The 21,899-nt window shown below is 35.6% G+C and overlaps 1 protein-coding gene across 1 annotated transcript in view; it reads left to right on the top strand.

The window, feature by feature from the left end:
• LMBRD1 (LMBR1 domain containing 1) overlaps positions 1-21,899 on the top strand; it is a 2,226,796-nt gene that overhangs the window by 1,263,633 nt on the left and 941,264 nt on the right. The window contains exon 9 of the mRNA XM_044063893.1: positions 15,645-15,797. Within this exon, the coding sequence (XP_043919828.1) occupies positions 15,645-15,797 (153 nt within the window). The remainder of the gene's footprint in view (positions 1-15,644; positions 15,798-21,899) is intronic.

Below are 21,899 nucleotides of genomic sequence, written 5' to 3'. Positions count from 1 at the left end.
TTTCAAACTGTCCTCCCTCTAGGAACGATTGCAATTCAGTCAGACAACGTCAGTAGTCTGGTACATCAACAAGCAAGGCAGAATCAATTCTTAACCCCTGTGTCAAGAAGCCCTCAGAGTGTGGTAATGGGCAATCTCTTCAGACTGCTTTTTGATAGCAATGCACATCCTGAGGAGCTCAAACATGATGGCAGACAAATTAAGCAGATGCAGCCTCCTGGCTCCGAGTGGTCTCTCAATCCCAGAGTGGCAAAGACGATTTTCCTTCTCTGGGGCCAGCCTTGCTGCAATCTATTTGCATCCCCCCAGAACCACATGTACAGCATCTATTTTGCCTTAATCCCCCCTCAGGGGGAGCCCCTGAGAGATTCTATCCTTCACGATTGACCCTTGGGTCTTCTTTATGCATTCCTCCCATTTCTCTAATACCTCTTATCTTAAAGAAGGCCCTAAGGTTGAGGAGCAAAGTGATTCTCATTGCCCCATTTAGGCCTTGACAAGTCTGGCTCCCCTTTTTTGACCTTACCTACTTTAATGTCCATGGACTCTAGACCCGGATCCAGATCTGCTGTCCCATCCTCTGGGATTAGTTCACCCCAGTCTAACAAACCTCAAGTTTAGAGGTTGGTTTTTCCAGTTCCATTGATTGCCAGGCAAAATAACTTATCTTCCCCAGTTCAAAAAATTGTGTTAGCATCTCATAAACCTTCCACAAGGAGAGACTACCTCAGCAAATGGAAACTATTTTCCTTATGGGCACGCAGAAATAAACTTGATCCTTTCTTGGCATCACTTGAAAAGGTTTTACAGTTTTTGTATACGCTGTTCAAACAAGGAGCTTCTACCATCAGAGTTCAGCTTGCTGCTATTTCTAATTTCCATAATAGCTTTGAAAGACTATCTTTAATTTTGCATAGACTGTGTAAGGTTTTTCTAAAGAGAACCTTAAGGTTAAAGCCTACTTATAGGGACCCCTTGTTCCCTGGAGTCTTACTATGGTTTTGCAATTAATGGTCTAATCCCCCTTTGAGATGGTGGCTACCTATGATTTGAAATTTCTTTCATGGAAGACCATTTTCTTAATAGCCATTACATCCACTAGGAGGATTTCAGAGATTCATGTATTATCCTCAAAACCTCCGTATTTGATTTTTCAAAAAGACATGGTATCACTAAGAACTAATCCATCCTTTCTTCCAAAGGTCGTATCTGAAACTAACATTAATCAATCCATTGAATTGCGAGTATTCTTCCCTAATTTTGTGAAAAGACTGGAAATGTAAAAAACAAGCCGGCCAAGTGCTTAGCGTAATCCAATTTAATTAAACGCTTTTGTCTTACTCGATTTCAGACTTCCTCAGAATAAAACCATTTTACAAAATCACACATTATATACCAGAGTCTCCTCCCCTTGTTAATTAAAGCAACATCAGTTCCACCCATCTTGTTAAAATGCAATTACATATATACAGAATTTCAAAAAATTAAAAAACCTTATTGTCTCAATCTATTAATACATATACCCAAAGGTTTATAATAATTTTCATGCATAATGTATCATAAAAATAAGCTGCTTTCAGCTTTAAAAAGTTACTTGATACCCTGTGTGATGCCCGTACCCTGGCCCAGCAATCAAGGATCCTCAGTCCTCACCACTAACACCAGTGAGTAGCATCTCATATAGGAGGAAAGGATAACAATTACACACAGTAAAGTGAAATTTCCCTTAAGAGCACACATAGATCACAGTCAGTCCGGGGTGGTCGTTCCCTTGCTCTCCAGGTCTCCAATAAGACTCCCCACTGGCACAGCTATAGGGTCCAGATCTCAGCCTAGTGGGCAAGCTAAAACCTCCAGCACCCTCTCTGTCCAACCAGTGCTTTGTGTCCCTGCCCAAGTAGCTGACACACACACACACACACACACACACACACACACACACACACACACTTTGAAAGAGTTTATACAACCACACAGACACTCCTGGGGAAGGCTGGCACAAGTTCTCCAGCTGTGCCCCTTTTCCCCAGACTGTACAGTAGTACCAGTTGCCACCACCCACTAATATTTATCAGCTACTCAAAGGCCCTTAAAAGGGTGTCCAATTATTACTGTGCAATATTATTATCCAGTTCGTAGTATACCCCAGGGCAGCTATTGGAGTGGCTTTGTACAATTTTACCAAAAGCATGCAAGTACTCTAAAGAGCTTAAATTATCTCTACAAAAACAGCCACAATTGAAAGGGTTTAAAAATATTTAATAACAAATAGTCAAAACACAAGACAATAATTTTTACTACACAGTGCTAGTCAAGAGTACAGAGATCACAGAGAAATACATAAAATAATTCAGTAGTACAGTTCTGACATCCCAGAAAAACACTTAGTCTAATCTTTCTAGTTCCTAGCTGTTTCTAAGAGAAAACACAAGTCTAAGATAAACTTACATACAGAGCAAGACAGTGTTGGTGAGTTGGATGGTCAAGACAAAAATGCTTAATGCTCACTGATTGTCTCTGTTTAAATTGATATTACAGTCCTGATTCACATTACATCATTCTTCACACTTTCCTGGGGTTCCCAGGCTAACAGGCTACATTCTGTAGTAAACTCACACCAGGTCAGGAAGCAAAGCCATTAAAGACATTTATGCATTAAAATTCTGGCCATTAACTCTGGCCTTAAAACAATAGCAAGAATTCCTTCATCTAGACCGGCCAGAGCCCTGTTTACATCAGAGGGTCACAACATGCTTTACTTGGTCAGTAGACTGCGCTGTTGTTACATGTTTTCAGTTCCACATGTAACACTATTTTTACCATTTAAGACAACAAGCCTGTGGTTTACAATAATATTTACAGATGACAGAATTATCTCCAACATTCTATCTGCCTAGGCTGGCAGCCTTCATCTATCTTCACACCCTGTCCAGGCTTTTCATCAGAGTTGAGTTTGATTTGCCATTTTAGCTCTTTAAATTCAAGGAATTTGTCACCCCCCCCCCAGGTCTTAGATCTACATGATCGATGGCACAAAATCTAAAGGCATGTGTTGGGTTCTCTCTGATATGCCTAGGGTGTTCTTTTCATTTTGATGTTTAATATCATAAAGATGTTCATAAATCCTTGCCCTAAATGCCCTCTTCGTTTTACCCACATAACTACCGCATGCCTGACATAATGCAACATACACCACTCCTTTTGAGTAACAAAAGTACTTTTTGGGTGGCTTTATTGTACCAAAATTCCTAATATTGATCCTGTCTTGGTTGATATTGTATTGACATTGTGAGTATCTCCCACATTTAAAACATCCTCCATTGGCCCCTCTAACACCATTCCTGTCCAACATGCCCTTAAAAGAAACCTCCTTTCTATATACAGTGGATGGTTTTTCACCCAGTAAAGATGATACCTCCAAGTCCGTTCTAAATATTCTCCAGTATTTTCTAATAATGTCACAAATGTCATAATAGTCAATACCAACAGGGGTCCACCAAAGTTCTCATTGTTGCTTGGCCAGGTGTCTGCAGGATAACAGTGCTACTGTCCAACAGCACATTGTAAACCCCTTCATCCCTTTTCCTCTGGACTTCCCCTATTATATTGTCCAACACTGGATTACGCTAAGCACTTGGTGCGTCCGGCTTGTTTTTTACATTTCCAGTTTCTTCCCTAATTTTCCTAACAAGGGAGAGTACTGCTTACATTTATTTAGATGTTCACAGGCAGTTGCATTTTTATCTCGACAGAAGTAAAGATTTCAGAAAGTCGGACCAGTTATTTGTTTCGTTTTCAGGTCCTTCCATGGATAAATCAGCTTCAAAGGTCACATTGTCTAAGTGGCTAAGAGAATGTATTACCTTTATCTACAGTAAGAAAACCTCCAACTGACAGCCCCAGTTAAAGCACACTCCACAAGGGCTACAGCTATTGTCTGCTGTTTTCCATTATAAGGCTTCCATGGACGACATATGTGCAGCCACTATGTTGGCTTCTATACATACATTTAGCACTCATTACAAAGTGGATCTGGTCTCCAGAGGAGAGCGTTATTTGGTTCTATGGTGCTCATGAATATCCTTCCACAAAGCCTCCCAAGATGCAAGGTAGCTGGGGACTCTGTCCCACACGTCAAGGATAAACGAAGATTGACAACATCAGATAAAGAAGTTATGGACTTACCATAATTTTCCATCTGTGTTGTCGATCTTCATTTATCCTTGACACCGCACCTTCCTTCAGACTCCTTGAGGGAACAGATTTTAGTCCTGGTTATTTGTTTCTTCGTGTATGACCTTGGACATAGTCTCTTCGATGGTTATATTATTACCTTTTCTGGTCCTTCCCTATAGCTGCAAAGTTGATCTGAAGTAATCTAGAGAGAGGCATTCTGGGTAGGGACTTAGCTCAGGAGTTTTTGGTTTGCGTGAGCTGTTGTAACGGCCGAGCCAGTTCCGAGACTCTGAACCGAGTCCCACACATCATGGATAATGAAGCTCAACAACACAGATGGAATGTTATGGGAAATCCATAACTTCTTTTTTTTTTGAAAATCTGACCAGTTGTTTGTCTCCTTCTCAGATGTTAGAATGGGAAGGCCAGTGTCCAAAATTACTTTGTCTAAATGGATTACAGGTTGCATATCTCATGTATATTCTTCTGAAGGTATCCCTCTACCTAGGCATGTCAAAGCTCATTCTACTAGGTCTGTGTCTACATCTCAAACTTTCTGGTCCAGAGTTTCGATAGAGGTCATTTGTGTGGCTGCTACTTTGTCAAACTCCCATACTTTTGTCACACATTACAAATTGGATATTGTTTCTAGAAGAAAAGTTGCTTTTGGTTCTGCCGTGCATCAGAATATTCTTCCCTGAGGGCCACCTGAGGTTACTGTAGCTGGGGACTTTGTCCCACAGGTTGAGTAATGAATGAAAATGATAAGATCAGATAAAGAAGTTATGTACTCACCATAATGTTCCATCTATGTTGTCCATTTTCATTTTTCCTCAACCTTCCCGTGCTCCATCCCCCTGTCCCTTATGGGAAGACTTCGGAGGTGTTCCAGGAACCACTGTTTCTTTTGAGATGCTGATTCCCTGTGCTCTCTATCTTATAATAATTTTCTATTTATACTTTTATGTGTTAGGCATATACAGCTGCAGCAAATTCGATCTAAGGTAATTTGGAGGACAGGGGCATTATGGGTAAGGGAGGAGCTTGAGAGTTGGGATCCTAAGCTATTAAAAGAGGCTAGGTCAGATTCAAGGTTCGGATTCAAACCCACAGGTTGAGGAAGAATTAAAATGGACAACACAGATGGAGTGTTATGGTGAGTACTTAACTTATTTTTAATATACAAATATGACTTTGTTGTGCAGAACCTTTGTCTGTCTAATGCATAGCATACAATTTGTTTTAAATCTTAATATTTACTGTAACTTATTTTGATGGAGCTTTTTAACCAGGATCTCCACTGAAAAGGGTTTCATGCACAGTTGGATTGTTCTGGTCAACAAGTGCAGTAACTAAATCAATCGCTACCCCTCCTACCTCCATCATAACCGGTCTTCAAAGGGGGTAGTATCTGGTACCCTCTTGTTTATTTATGTACCACATCACTGTGATGTTGTCTGTGTACACTTGCAGAGCTCCCAGGGACCAGAGATGATTCAATAACTTCACCGTATTGATAACCACCTGCATTCATGTGATATTTATGTACTTCTGTCTATTTGTAGGATATCCGAGATCCTGTACTCTCTATGCCAGATTTGAAATGTCTGTTGTGACTGATTGGAGTGGGAAACGAAGAGACAGAATGGAAAACCTGCATTGCAAGCTGTCTGATGTACTCACTATCCAGTCTCCCACTTGGCATATCACAGGATTGGAATATGAAAAGTCAAAGGGTATAGATGTTAACTCTAAACTGATCTGACTTACCATTGTAGGGCAACATGATAGCCAGTAAATAAACAAACAAAAAAAAACCTGCAAGAAAAACCCAGCCAAAGCTAGAGTTTTCACTGTGTGATGCCCTAAACATCTGATAAGCGAGGTCCACGGGATATATGTAAATGATCCATTAAGGGCATCATGTATTTCCAGCTACATAACTTCTGAATGTCCGTGACTTTTTTTTACTTTTTAAGTCTTTATTGTTGCATTCATAATCATTGATGCCATGTGGCCCGGAATCCTGAGAAACTTCCGTGCAGATGCTTAGTTTAGGTTGGCGAAACTTGGGAAGAACATCTCTTCTTTGTTTTGAGGGAGAAAAGCTTTTTTGGTTAAGTCCAACAAACATCTCAGGAATACCATTTTGTATATTAAAAAAAAAAAAAAAAAAAAAAGATATTAGATAAAATAGAAGATATGGAATGGGCAAGTCCTTCATTAAAGAGGATGGCAACAGGAACTTCTTGGAAGACTTCAGAGAAGCAAAAAAGACTAAAAAACAAATGACATGTTCTTTTTTTTTTTTTTTTTTTCTTTCTTTCCTTCTCACTTAATCTCTTCAAATACAGTTACTGCATCTCCAGAAAGCCACAAATATTTTAAAGATTTATTCAAAGTTATTTTTTTTGTGTGCAAAGAACTGTTTTTGTTTCATAAATAGTCAAACTCTCTGAGGAACAAATAACATGCTATCAATCAACTTGTTTCTCTTTGTGATAAAGAGACCTAAGGTTAGTAATTTGATACATTTTCTTTCTCTTCTTGTTTCAAATAATGGCATTCTTTATAAACTATGCATTTAGTGAGGGGTGGGGGAGGGCAAGGAGAGAAGTATGATGTAAAATATGGAAAAAGTGAAATAATAACTTATTAGTTCTTTAAAACTATATATGCTATTTAAACACTGTTGCTAAATATTATATCATGACTTTATTGCTTATACATGATTACAAATAATATGTCATGATATAATTGCAAATAATTACAACTAAAATAGTTGTAAGTAATATGTTTCATGTTTAACTTTACTAATACAAACAGCAAGTAATATTTCTTTGTAGATACTCTTTGTAGCTTCCTTTTTTCTTTCTTCTCTCTCTCTTTCTTTCTTTTTTTTCTCTACTCTTTTCCTTTTCTTTTCTCTCTCTCTCTTTCTCTCTTTTAAGTACAGTTATATGCTTCTGATAATACTGATATATGTATATAATAAGATTTGTATGAGAAAATGAAATGGGGCATATAAAAATAAGTTATATAATATGTTAAATAACTGTAGGCTTGGTTTCACTGTCATAGAGACTGTAATGACTTGTGAATTACTTCGCGAAGGTTTTGCACTGTTTAGTTTCATTTGTATTACTAAATGAATGTCAGTCACTTGTATTTACTAAAATTCCTGCCAGAATGTTAAGGGAGACAATTTGGAATGTGGGTTACCTCGTGAATAGTGTCCTCGAGTTGTTTTAAAAGCTTCAACACTCAGAATACACGCAGAGAAGCTGAATGCAGTCATTTTGAACTTTGACCCCTGATTTCACACTGACACATCGCAGATTCAAGAAGAACACTGTTCCAGGAAGTAGAACTGCTGTAAATGCGACTTTGTGATGAAAAACGAACTTTATGACATCTAAATGTGAGTTATTCTTTATAACAACTTACTTATTTAAGATGTAATTTATAAAATATGAAAGTTATAATGATTTTAAATGATTCAGTATGCCATAGTAAGCAAGTGAGATATTTTAGAAGGCATAGAAGGTAAAATACATATACACATGTTTTTGAAAGCTTACATGACTGCAGCATATTAATGTATATAAATACTTATGATTTAAACATATATAAGGTTATAAATCATTTGCCTTAACTAACTGACAAGCACAAGTATCATGTCTATATTTTAGAAGAAACTGTCATGTGGCATATTTTAAAGCTGCAGTTCAGATATATAAAATACAGATGGTTTTCATCACAATGATTTATGTATAACTAGGAATTATCATTGCTGTGCAGTATGACTTGTAAACTTATGTATGAGTATAAATATTTTATTTACTGGCAATAATAAGTATGAGAAGAAAGCTTTGGTGCAAGTAATTTAAAGTTTTTAAAACTGTTAACTGCATTTCTATGGCAGAAAGTAGGATTACCCTAATATATGTAATGTCTGAACCATTATAGCCTAAGTTATTGAATCCAAATGAACATAAGAACTTATTTTTACAAACTTTTAATAAACTAATATAGAGATATGCTCCTTTTTTTTTTTTTTTTTTTTTCTCTCTCTCTCTTCCTTTCTCTCTCTCTCTTCTCGGTTCCCATTATCAAGTTTATTAGAATGCTATTTTGATTATGAGTGTATTTTACAAAATAGATGTACATAGTAATATGAGCTATTTCTAAATGTTCTTATTTGTTTATATGAAGCTGATTTATAAATTGTTTAGCTTTGTCCTACTAGATAATCTAATTAAATGAGGTTAATTTTAGTTAATAATAATTAGTATTGAATTGATATGGTGGCAGCTGAGGTACTGCTGCTTAGGATAGGGGGATAACTTGAGTGGTATGTGCTACTCAAAGTTGGAGTTCTTAACTCCAGACTGGGTGCAATGTTTAATCCTAATATTCTTTTCACCTGTTTATTGTTGTTTGTATATAGTTCTGACATCCACAACACATTTTATAAACGTATTGTCACTACAAATAAAAGTGAAGCTTATACAAAATCCCATAAGATTTTCAATAAATACAGCTATAATTAATGGTACACCTAAAGGAGGAGGTATAATATCATTTATTTTGTTAATTGTTATTCTGATTATATGTTTTATATGTTTATAAAAGCTAAATGATTTCTCTAAAAGGAATTTCTTTAAACATTAATGGACTGAATAACCCATGTAAAAGGGCAAGTTTAATGAGATACATTAATTTGCATAGGGCCAACTTAGTATTCCTTCAAGAAACACATCTCCTGAAAAAGGATATTGATAAATTAGCCACTAATAAATATACAGTCTTGGTTAGTTCAGAACACACTCAGAAAAAAAGAGAAGTGGCTATTTTATGGAATAAAAATATGCCCATACCTAAAACTATGAAGTCTTATAAAGATGATAAAGGAATGTTTTGTATGGTTACAATACAGATTAATGGAAAGACATATACATTAATCAATGTATATTGGATACCAGGAATTGGCATTAATACAGTGAAACACCATCTCAATAAGATCATATCATTTTCTATAGGAGATATTATTTTAGCAGGTGACTTTAATTGTATCCTACATGAAAAAGATACTACTACTACAGGAAAAAGGAAAATTACATCTAATGCAAAACATTTAAAGGATTTTGTTAATTTATATCATTAGAATGATATTAATAATCAGATAGATCCAAAATCATTACCATACACTTTTTTTTCTAACAGATATAAAACTTATTCAAAAAGAGTCTTTATTTCTAGCCAGATAGTTACAGACTTAATTAATTCTAAAATCATTTCGTGTCCTATATCAGATCATAATTCAATTGTCTTTGAGTTTAAGATAAAAAGTACTTACAATGTTCAGATCAAAAGGATACCAGCATACTTAACTCAACTAAAAGACTATAAAGATTATATACTTTCAGAAGTGCAACATTTTTTAGACTTAAACAATACACCTGAAGTCTCCATTGTTTATGTTTGGGATGCTTTAAAATCATATTTATATGGACAAAGTATCAGATGGTATAATAATAAAAGGAAATCTTGGGACAAGGAATTACTAGATATTCAAAGCAAATTAGACTCATGCAAACATAATAATAAAGAAAATATTATGGACAAAAAAGTCATTGAAGAAATAAATAAATTAAATGAGAAATACAAAGAAATTTTAACTCATAAAGTTAAAATAACATTAGAGAAATATAAGTTTTTGTCTTGCTCAATAAGTCCCAAATACTTACATAGACTTAAAAATAAAACAAAAAGGTTGAATAAACAAAATCACATCAAAGAAATTTTCTCTCCAAGGAAAAAGAAGAATGTTTCTAGCTTACCAGAAATATTAGATGAATTTAGAAATCACTTTCACAAAATTAATCATAATAACATTAACATGGAGCCTAAAGATAAAATAAAGAAATCTATAACTACAAACATGAACAAAAAACTTAATAAACAACAGACTAAACTAATGGATAAAAACATTTCATATACAGAGGTTATTACACAAATAAACAAGCTTAAATCAAACAAAGCACCAGGTAATGATGGTATTATACCAGAGATCTATAAAATTCTTCCCAAAAGTACTTACTCATTAATACATAAGGTTTTTATTTTGGCCCAAAATGAGTTAACAACTCCCCCATCTTGGCAATACACATTTATTTCACCAATTTTAAAACCCAATAAAGACCCAACCAAATGCACTTCATATAGACCTATTTCATTACTTAATGTTGACTATAAAATGTTTGAGTATTTTTGCTGATAGATTAAAGACAATCATCCCAGGCATTATAGATATAGACCAGACAGGCTTTATTGGAAATAGAAATACTTTTGATAATATAAGGAGAACTTTAACGTTAATTGATTTTGCAAATAGGAAAAAGAAAGATTTAACACTTATTAGTCTCGATATAAGTTCAGCATTTGATTCAGTAAGTTGGGACTACTTGTTTATCTTACTGAAGTGCACAAACTTCTCAGATGCATTTGTAAATCTAATTGAACATCTATATAAAGGAGCATTAGCTTACATTAAGATAGGAACATATGTCTCACAAAAAATACCCATTTTAAAAGGTACAAAACAAGGGTGTCCACTCTCCACTATTATTTACTTTAATAATGGAGCCTTGGGCTAATTTGATCAGAAACAGTACTGATATAGAAGGATTTGATATAGATGAAAATACAATATCTAAAATTCAACTTTTTGCAGATGATGTTCTAATTACATCAGCTGGATCTAACTCTTCTATGCAGTCCTTATTTGATAAAATGCTGGATTTTAAAAATATCTCTGGTTTAATATTCAATGAAGAAAAAACTAAAATATTACCAATATACACACGAAAAAATGTCCTCATTAATGATTTTAACAAATATATACCCAACTCAGGTCAGATAACTTACTTAGGTACTAAAGATATCAAATCTATTATACATAATTATAGTACTTGTCTTCTTAATATACAAAATCTTTTCAATAGCTGGAACAATATGTTTTTTACCATGGAAGAGAGACTCACAATTATTAAAATTATAGTATTCCCTAAGATATTATACTTAATACAATCAATAATACTCCCATCTACAAAAATAATTATTAAGAAATTGAATTCACTAATGTTAAATTTCTTATGGGCACCTAATAGACCTAGGATTGCATTAAAGAAACGTACTAATAGCTGGTCTCAAGGGGGCATTTCATTTCCAGACTTTAATTTATATACTATCTCTTCTATTATAAAAGTTATTACTTTGTTAATAGATCAGTCATATGTTGCAAGATGGAAAGATTATTGGGAACTAATTAGCATTCACTTCATGAAAATCTCTTTAATACATAAAAATATTATTGTAAATAACCCCATGTTACGGTTACTAAAAGAATTTTGTACTTCATCCATTACACCAAAATATGTATTTAGTTACTCATTAAACATTATTATCAGTTATCGTAATTTTATATTCATGCATCCTAAGTATAAGGAATGGAATTTTATTCTATTCCCTATAATGTATACACAAGGTATGCTTTTGTCAGCCACCTCTGAAAGAACTCTTTTAGTCACAGAGAATGATCTAAAGTATTGGTTTCAGTTGCCGTCTGATAATAAAGTAAAAAATTTAGACTTCTTAAAGCAAGAATTTGATTTGAGAGAAACATGTTGGTTAGAAATTCAGACTTTTAGACAACATCTTATTAATAAAATTGATTTAATGTCTTTAACAGTTAAAGAATCTGTTCCAATACTGATTGATTACTTGATATTAAATTTACAACATAAAGTTTCTGATAAAGGTAAGCATACATACATAAAAATATCAGAGAAGAAACTCATTACAGTTCAGATATCTATTGGAATTATTTTATTTCCATTAATGGTGAATCACCAAAACAACAATATAAACAATATATATTGGAATCTGCTTATAAAGCTACTTCTTCCATTAATTGGATACTTTTTACTTGGAAATTTTTACCTAGATCCTTCTGTACACCTTTAATGATGAATAAAATAAATAATAAAGACAACTTATGTAAAAGATGTAATGTAGAAATAAATGCTGATTGGGCACATATGTTTTATGACTGTATAAAATTGAAGGAATATTGGAAGTTAATCAATGATTTTTTGCAGGCCCTTTTCACAGATAATTTCATTGTTTCCAAATCACTTATATTATTTAACACACCTGTTCCTAGAAGTGTTAAAAAAGTTAAACTTCCCTTATTATGGTCTATTCTACCAGTGGCTAGAAAAATAATAACCAGAAATTGGATTTCAGATACCCCTCCTTCATTTAATGAATTTAAAAATGTTATGACTGAAGTGTGTCATATGGAATTGATGACAATAAAATCAAGAACTACTAGAAAAACATCTTATTATATTATATGGGATACTTTACAAAACCTGTTAAAAAAATCTTAGTCTCAATAGCATGACATTATAGTTTAATCAATTGATTTGATTTGTAGTGGATGTCTTTGTAAATACTTTGGTTATTTTATTGAATGTTATAACTATTTCTATTTTAATTGCTTGTATAAAATTGTTATGATATTTATTTTGTATGTTAAAACAATAAACTTGTTTTAAAAAAAAAAAAGGAATACCATTTTGTATGAAGGGATGACAGAAGACTTCTGCCAGGTGATTTTGAAATCCCAGATTGAGTAGAAGTTCCTGGATAGTATTAGAGAGCTGAAAAAATAGTAAAGGTTAGACAGTCATTCAAATTTGGAAAGTTTTGTATGTTTTGGAGTCTGCAGTTAGTTTGACTGCAGATAAGCATTTTGTAAATACCCTTGGTGTAGTGGAGAGTCCAAAGGGTAAAACAGAAAACTGATAAATTAAGCTAGATACAGCAAATTTTGAGAAATGCTTGAACTGTTTTGTAATTAGGAATGTGGTAGTAGGCATCCTCTAGGTCTAGCTTTACTATGAAAGCTAGGTTTGGGATCAAGGATGTAAGATTGTGCGATAATAACATCTTGAGCTTGGGAATCCTGAGATGGAAGTTGGAAGTTTAAAATTTAAAGATCCGGTGTTGGCCTGTAGGATCCTTCTGGGTTGTGAACAAGAAAAATCCTTGAATAACCGCCTTTGCCATTAAGACTGAAGAACACTGATTTTATTACTCTCTGGAACATCACGCTGAGTAGAATGGGAAGGAATGGAGAAATCTGGTTCCTGGGGTAAGAGGGAATTCCCAGGAATTTAGCAGGGATTCCCATTGCCAGGATTATCCTCTTTGGATCACCCTCAGAAGCCAACTGCCTGAGATTGTTTGATGCCAAAGAAGCAGCTGAAATTTGATGGAGAGGTTGCCAGGCTAGGTGTCGGGGGACTGAACAGGCCAATAATCTTGCCTGCTAGGAAGGTTGTCCTTGATTTTATGAGGCTTTTCCCCCTTTTTTAAGAGGCTCCTTTCCATTGCCTCCCCATGTACTGGCCCTTGTTTGTTGGGGAAGGAGGCCGAAGGCATAAAACCGTTACTTTTTTTAAAAGGGGGGAGGGATGAAAAAGTTGTCCCTCTTTATATTAGTTTCCCATTTTTCTCACACTTAAGTTCCTTAGCTGCTGAAGAGCTAAAAAAAGCCTTATCAAATGAGCCTGCTCGTCACTGACATTAATTTCTGAGACTGCACTTTTGGACTTTCACTTAACTTGCTCACTAGAAAAAAATCAACCTGTAAATGTTTATATTGTGGGAGATGAGGCTTCCACATCCTCTTCCTCCATTATTGACTCTTAGACTTACAGTGAAGTAAGTTTAGTTTGGTAAATTTGTATAAAGTCACTGTTAGGAAGTAGAGTGCCAGTGATGGTGGCAGGAATGAACTCAGTTACTAATTAACACATATGATAGAATGGAATCCCTGTAGTGGTTCCATCTCTCATGCAGTTTTCAGAAACAATAGGTGAAGTTAAACCAGCAGAATGTGCATGCTTCGTTGCACACTCTTTCTGCCCATAGGGCAGTATTTGGCCTGTGCATTGCTCATGTAAGGAACTGGTTGCTCGTCTCCACCAGGAAGTGCATCCCTAGAACTGTCCTCTTGCACATTTCCTGTCAATATGACTGAGCTGGTGCTGTGATTGCTGACTCCCATCTCCTTGGCCTGAATTGGCATTGGTTGCTCTTACTGTACTATAGGCATGAGTCGTTTGTGTATATGTTCTTTCCCAGAATGAGAAAAATGAGCTATGATCATCTAGTGAAACTGGTAATACATTTTTCAAACTTTTTGTAGTGTAACCATTCACAGCTCATCCTAAGAACTTAAACCTAACCCTAAAATTCTAACTCTAGCCTTAACCCTAACACAAATCTTGTGTCAGTCTTCATATAACATAACCTACCTCACAGTTATCATCCATACCTTGTAATCATACACAGGATGCTAGTGGAATAGTCAAGACTGAAACCTGTGTGCAAGTGCTTGCAAGTCTTCTGCAGCAGTTTTTCAGTTGATGCCCTTGCTTCGTTTTATTCAGTAGTATATTATATTTCCTTACTAGAACTGAAGTTCTCGTTCAAGTCATGCTCATTTCTGTTGAGGAATTGCATGTTCTCTCAAATTCTGCATAAAACATTATCAGTAGCCGATTTTTGGTTTCTAACAGCATGGAAAGTCATCCTAGCATGTGACATGTATTAGATGAGCAGTAGCTGCTGTAAGAAGTAGGATAGGTGACTCACTGAAACAAAAGGAGATTAAACTCTGTAAAAGGAAAGTGTTTTTATTTATTTAACCAGGTAAGCCCAATGGACATAAGTGCCCCCTTTCAGATATCACCTACGAGTACTGTTTAAGTGACTTGCTGTGAGTCGCACAGTTTGCAAGTAGAATAGACAGAATCTAACCCCTGAATTATAGGAGTGCAGCTCATTAACAGTTCATATTCTTAAACCTCTGAGCCAAACTACTAGACTATTAAAGTCAATTCCAAGAGAAACCTAGAAGGCAAAAAAGTAGGTTTCAAGTCAAAATGGCTGTTTTATTTTCATGTATAGTGTATATTCATAACACTTTGGCAACACACTGAGTAATATCTGCCTTTTGTTATTGCCAGGTTGCCAAATACCATTTTATCGCATTAAAAAAAATGTTACATCAGTCAAAAATGTAAATTGCATGACATTCTTAATGAAGGCATTTTTTTTCTCTTGTAAGATAAAGCCTTTCACTGTAAGGCACAGACTATCACAAAAAAGAAAAGAAAAGAAAATTAATTTCCGTTAAACTTACCTGAATGGACATTTTGTCAAATTTGTGTTTACTTAGTACAGACTGGAATATAACATTCAGTCACATTTGCTAGACCTTTTGTTGAATTGAAGTTCCTACAGTTATTGTTAATGCAGCTGTAAAAAATGCTGATCACTCTGAAATATATACTTGATAGTTATTTTAAGGTACTCTTTTATTCTTACAGTGTAAAGATGGTAGGCCATTACACCACAAAGACAGAAGAGCATTGCAGCAGTTAGAAGAAAAGCTGAGGACACTGCGAAGAAGAGAAAGGCATCTGGAGGATGTTGAGAAGAGTTTTTGGACCAAATGTTGTTGTGCTTTACGGCCAATAAAGGTAAGGAATGCTGAAACATTTTAAAATATTCACAATTCTGTTAACATTTTATAAAAATATATCTTTCTCTCACGTTTATCTAATTTATAGTAATGCCCTTCTTAAACAATTTTGTGGAAGACTGGGGTAAAAGCAAATTAGCAAAACTAATTTGAGAACTGCACAGTTTAGTATTAACACTAAAACTACTGCATAAAATCACTGTCATTTAGTGCCATTTGGTGGTCAGTTCAAGTTTAATGCAAAAAGATATTTTGTTTTTCAAGTTGGAAGACATGACTAAAACAGAACTTGCCTTCTAACATTGAAGAATGATATTCAAAAGAAAATACCTTATTTGCCTCATAGTCTCCACAGTCCAGGTTGTTAGTGCTTCAGTTCTGTTTTTTTTAGTATAGTACCATGTCTGAAACTTTTATAATGTTGTTCTCTGATACATCAATCATTCATGCTAGTGGCACCCAGTAAAAGATATTACTGCAGCATTTACTAACTTCTCAGGCTTCAAAGTAGCAATTTATATACTTTGTTCATATGGTTTTCAGAGTTGTTGGTTTCTGCTTTTTGAGTAAAGATAATTTTGAAGGGAAGAGTTATAGTATGTTAAGTGCATTGCCATCATTTTGGATTTTGACTGATTCAAAAAACTGTTGTGAGCTACCAGGATTCCAGTTTTATGAGGAAGACTCTTGCAGTTAGAAACATTCTTAGTGTTAGCTTTCAGTGTAATGTATGGACCGAATAAATTATGCCTGTACTTGTATGCATCTGGGTGACTCTTTAGTGATTTATGTCGGCAGATTATGCATAACACATACCTCTGTAAGACAACACTGTGGTATGTGCAAAGTGACAGCTAAGGAATGCAGGATGTCTATTATAAACAAGCAGTAAGTTGCAGCCAGCTTGGGAGACTGCAGCTGTATTCCCTCCCTTAAACTTACACCATCTAACTTTTCGCTAACTCTCATACACATTTCTAAAAGCTACCCTTGGTTGTCTTTCATGGTGGCATCTCTGTTATCCAAATCACAGTCATTTGATCTTTGTAGGAGTGCCTCCTACTGTCATCCTTAAACATAGGTTATATTATCTGCTGGTGATATACCTCCTTTTCTCTCTCCACTCCACTCTCTGTTTTTTTAATTACAGACCATCTATTCTTTACTTAATGTACTATATATTCAAGTTTTTCACCCTTTCTTCCATTTTTTTGCTTTTCCAAGACCTTGTCTGGCTTCCTGTACCTGTACTCAATTGGCCCCGTTGTTATGGGATAACAAGAGCCAGGCATTCTACAGGTAGCCAAGAGCCCTATTGTCCATTCTTTTCTGAGCAGAAATCCCAGTCTGCCTGCCACTCCTTTACAAGATCTTGGTGGTAGGGAATAAGCCAGCCTACCCTTTCTTCGCGGGAGCACCCCCACCTTATCAGATTCTTGAAACTCCAGGCTTGTTGTCTCCCAAGGAGAAATGTACCTGTGCATGTCTTGTTCCTCTTGGCTTTGTAGTGCGAGTGCAATATAACAGTATGGGCTTTGCACTGTCCTCTGTCAAACTCCACTGTGTAACTCTGTGCTCAAGCTAGGTGTTCCCCATGTGGTGAGGTAGAGTTACCTCCCTTTGTTCCTGATGGGCAAGCTAGCAGCAGCTGCTCACTCCCATCCTCCCTGGCTAGCTCCTTCAGGCATCTGATCGACTTACTGAGCTTTGGCCACTTGCAGTGTACACCACAAAGCTGATTAACAAGTCTACCAAATATTGATCTTTTAATTACCATCATGAGTATACTCCAGTTATCTTGATTTCTTTGAATAGATTATCTTGAAAACTTAATACAGTACTCCAGCTGAGGGCTAACCAGGGCTGCCTCTAAGGGTAGAATAATTTTTCTAGCCCTTGAAGCAACTTGACAGCACATGCCATTGTCCAGTTAATTTGTGCTGCTTCTCTAATATACTGTATTTAATTATTAAGCCTGATTGCTAACCAGATGTTCAAGACCTTAAGTTGCATTATCTCAAGCATTTTCTTACTTGCATACCTGCTATATTTATTCTCTGCACTGAAGTGCAATATTCTACGTTATGTTATTGAAACTATGCAACTGTGTTTACACTTGCAGCCTTCTTAAATTTCTACAGACTGCCACTTCTAAGCAACACTTCATCCTTCAGTCATCAACATATGGAACTATTTTATTTTTGTAAATTTAGCAGTGTAGGACCCAGTGTTTGATCTTTGAGTTACTTGACTTAAAACTCTGCACATTTCTGCATAGCTTACTCTTCACAAGCACCTTATGACATCTCTTCTCCAAACACTTTTTACCCATTCATCTGTCTTTCTGCCCTCTCGCTCCTGTATCACTCAGTTTTCTTAACATTGGTATGTATGGTAGAATCTAAAGTCTTGTTTAATTTCATGAATGCATCCTGTGAGTAATAACTGGCCATCTTAATTGGCCAAGTCACAGAAAATTAAAAAAATAAATTGACCACCTCCATTCCCTTCAGTTAACCCATTATACTATTTTTAATGCAGTCCTATTAAAGGTTGTTTCAGCATTCAATTCAACAGTTCTGTATTGCACTGAATAATTTCTAAACCAAATTAATAGATTTATAGTTTTGTGATCATTGCAGGTAGTCTGGCATCATACCTGACATAATTTGATTTATGAAGTCATGCTTCTGTCAGAGTGTGTGTGTGTGTGTGTGTGTGTGTGTGTGTGTGTGTGTGTGTGTGTGTGTGTGTGTGTGTGTGTGTGTGTGTGTGTGTGTGTGTGTGTCTGTGTGTGTGTGATCGAGATTGAGAACAATCTTGTGTTAGTGAGTGCATGCATGAAAGCAGAACGTGTGTGTATGTGTGTACGAGAGTGAACAGTGAGATCAATGGAGATTATTTTACAATCGGTGTGCAGTGCTTTTGCTGTTTAGCAAGTGTAAAGTACAAGTAAATGAAATGGAAAAAAATGTGTGTGTTAATGTGTGTGTTTCTGTCTGCGTGGATGAGTGAATGCCTGCATGAAAACAGAACAGACTGTGTGTGTGTGTGTGTGTGTGTGTGTGTGTGTGTGTGTGTATATGTTTTCATGCATTAGAGACAGAGAGAGAGAGAGTGAAGAGTGAGAGCAATCCCTGGCAATAGCAGCAAAATCAGTTGAGGTTTCCATACCTCTTGACCATACCTGTTAATCTCTCACACAATAACTCTGGACAGGGCACTCTCAACCTTTAGGCAGAAAAATATCTGGACAAGAGCCAAAAATAATAATGGGACAAAGCCCCAAAAATAAGAACAAATTTTAAATATTGCTCATAAACTTAGAAGATTTTGTGATACCATGCATTTTCTGAAGGATCTAAGTCTGAAACTCAAATGCTTGTCATGATGTAATGACTTCAGTCCTTACTGAATCGCCACAAAAATCCAGAAAACCACAGATTTTATGAGGAACAGACCAAAAATATGGGGCAAAAATCTGGACATTCTTGGAAAATCTGGACAGTTGAGAGGTATGAAGAGACAGATTTTAAATATTGTTCTTAAAAACTCAGAAAGTTGCTAGATTCAGAAAAGGGTTTCCATTAGGTTTGCTACCTCTGGACCATACCTCTCAGCATCTCACACAATAAATCTGGACAGAGCCACAAATATTAGGGACAGATTTTAAATATTGCTGCTATAAACTTAGAAAGTTGCTAGATTCAGAATAAAGTTTCCATTAGTTTTGTGTACCTCTCGACCATACCTCTCACACAATAAATCTGGACAGAGCCGCAAATAATAGGGACAGATTTAAGTATTGCTCTTATAAACTTAGAAAGTTGCTAGAATAAGCACTGAAAACCTGTTTTCTACAATGACAGCAAACAAAATGAAATTACAGAGCAGACTGGACATAAGGAACACACTTTGAGTGTCATTGTCTCCCATCACCCCTAGATGGGACCGTTTCATTGTAGGGAAACAAGCTGAGGGCTCTCATTGATTCTACATTATGATGAGTTGTATTTATTATGCACTTTGTTATGCTTTATCTTTATGTGCGTGTGATTGTTGGTCCACAGAAAATTGTCTTACATGAAACTGGTCTTTGGTGCAAAAAAGGTTAGAAACCACTGCTCTAGAAAGCTAATGTGCCACCTGTCTTTCCTCATTCATTAGCATTTAAAGCTACATTCTCCATTTTCTGCAACCTCACATTTTAAATTATATATGAAGTTTATGGGGTAGCATGCATTATGTTAGCAGTGATCATTTGTAAATTTATCAATCACGTCAACTGACTTAATAGCTTTGGATGTATTCAGATACATAAAAAAGCTTCAGCCCTTAGAATCATTTTTAGCTGTCCATCACTGAATGCATGGTCTGGTTTCCTGTTAAGTCCTCCAGGTTTGGAGTACTTAATAGGATTGCTGTGTCTGCACAGGTGATCATTCCTTTGAGATTTATTTTTGCTACACTGTAGCTTTATAATGACCCATGACTTGGAGAGCTTCTCTCTGTAACTCTCTGTTGTATCTGCCACCACAGTCTGTGTTTTCATTCAACAAGACTGGTTGTAACACTTCTGGTGGCTTATCTTCTTGGAATTTAGATGTTGCTCTTGTTTTACAGATGTCCTATAAAGCCTACCATCTACCCAGCAGTAAATGTAGCATCTTGGTTCAGTTGCTTTTCATTTACTTAATTTTTAGATTGCAAACTCCCCGTGGCTTTTGCTTTCTTAGTAGTTTTTACAGTTGCTTCTGTAATAGCCTCTGTCTCCTGATCTTTCTTTTTTTCTTTCCTTCGTTTTTATACATCTGTACTATAGCTGAAATATATATTCTGCTTTTCAATCTTCTGCCCATTAACAGTTGTGGTGGTAAGAGATTAAGTCCTCGTGATAAGACTCTGTTCATAGATTTTTGTTACTATCGTTTTTCGTTACCTTTTTTCACAGTTTGGATATATTTCTCTACCTGCACATTTAGCTGTGGATAGTGTTGACTGGATGTTATTTTCTTTTTATTTCATGTTCACTTCATAAATTTCCTAAACCCCTGAGCTTTTTATTGACAACATGAGGTTATCCATAGTCTCTTAAAATATGAACTTATTGCAGTAATCACACTTGAAGTTAGTTGGGAACCCTCAGTAATGGTCCATGCATATAAAATACAATGCTTCTTGAAACTGGAACTGATCATTACCACTTGACCACGTGGATGAAGATACTTTTTAGTACCAGGTCAAACACTTATTCCCTCTTCTTCTGGATTGTACTGGTATGGACTGCTTTGTCCAGTCAGCACTTCATGTTTCTAGTTCAGCTCCCATTCCTGGCCAATATATTAATTGTATTTCTTTGTTCTTTGCACTTCAGTATTCCCAGGTTTGATTTGTTCTTCAGTTGACTGAGAGTGATTATTTTGTCACCTTTAAGCATTAAGCCATTGGCACGACTTACTTCTTCCTTGAAATAAAAATAAAATAATCAAATGTCAATAAATAAATTAAATAAATAGGACTGTGCTGCTTTACTTAATGATGATTTTTGTGATGGTCAGCCTTTCATTATGACATATTTCAGTAACTGCATTTCTAAGTGTTATATAGTTTCGTAGGTTTGTTTATCTGTTTTTGTTTCTTTACTGGAGGAGTGCACTGACCAATATTGACAGATTTCAGGCTCAGCTTGGTTGAAATGCAAAACGTTTCCCAAACGTAAAATTTATAAATGTAAGCAATACCAGAGTAGTTCAGACAGATTATGTAGATATGGTGTGTACATTCTAGTGAACAAGCACAGTGCAGTGTACAATCAGAGTGTAATGTACAGTATATACATTAGTTTCTCAAGTGAGTCAGTCTGCAATGAATCTTGAGAGAAGAGAAGAGGCTCTGAAAGGAGATGGGTTAGATGACACATCGTGTGTTGAAGCAGGAGCATTTAGCTTGGATGAAGTGCTTTTTGAGTTGCATTTGAATTTGGAACAAGTGTTAATAACCTTAATGTCGATGTCAAAGAGTAGGTGCCTGAGAGGAGAAGGTATGTGCAGTGCTGTAGTTTGGTTCTAAGGGTAAGGAGAGTTGGTGTAGTTTGTGTGTA

This window comes from Protopterus annectens, chromosome 2.part2 (assembly GCF_019279795.1).
Source record: "Protopterus annectens isolate FY-2018-M chromosome 2.part2, PAN1.0, whole genome shotgun sequence".
NCBI lineage: Eukaryota > Metazoa > Chordata > Ceratodontiformes > Protopteridae > Protopterus > Protopterus annectens.
Note: the sequence above shows the minus strand (reverse complement) of the source record. Positions and strands in the feature narration are given on the sequence as shown.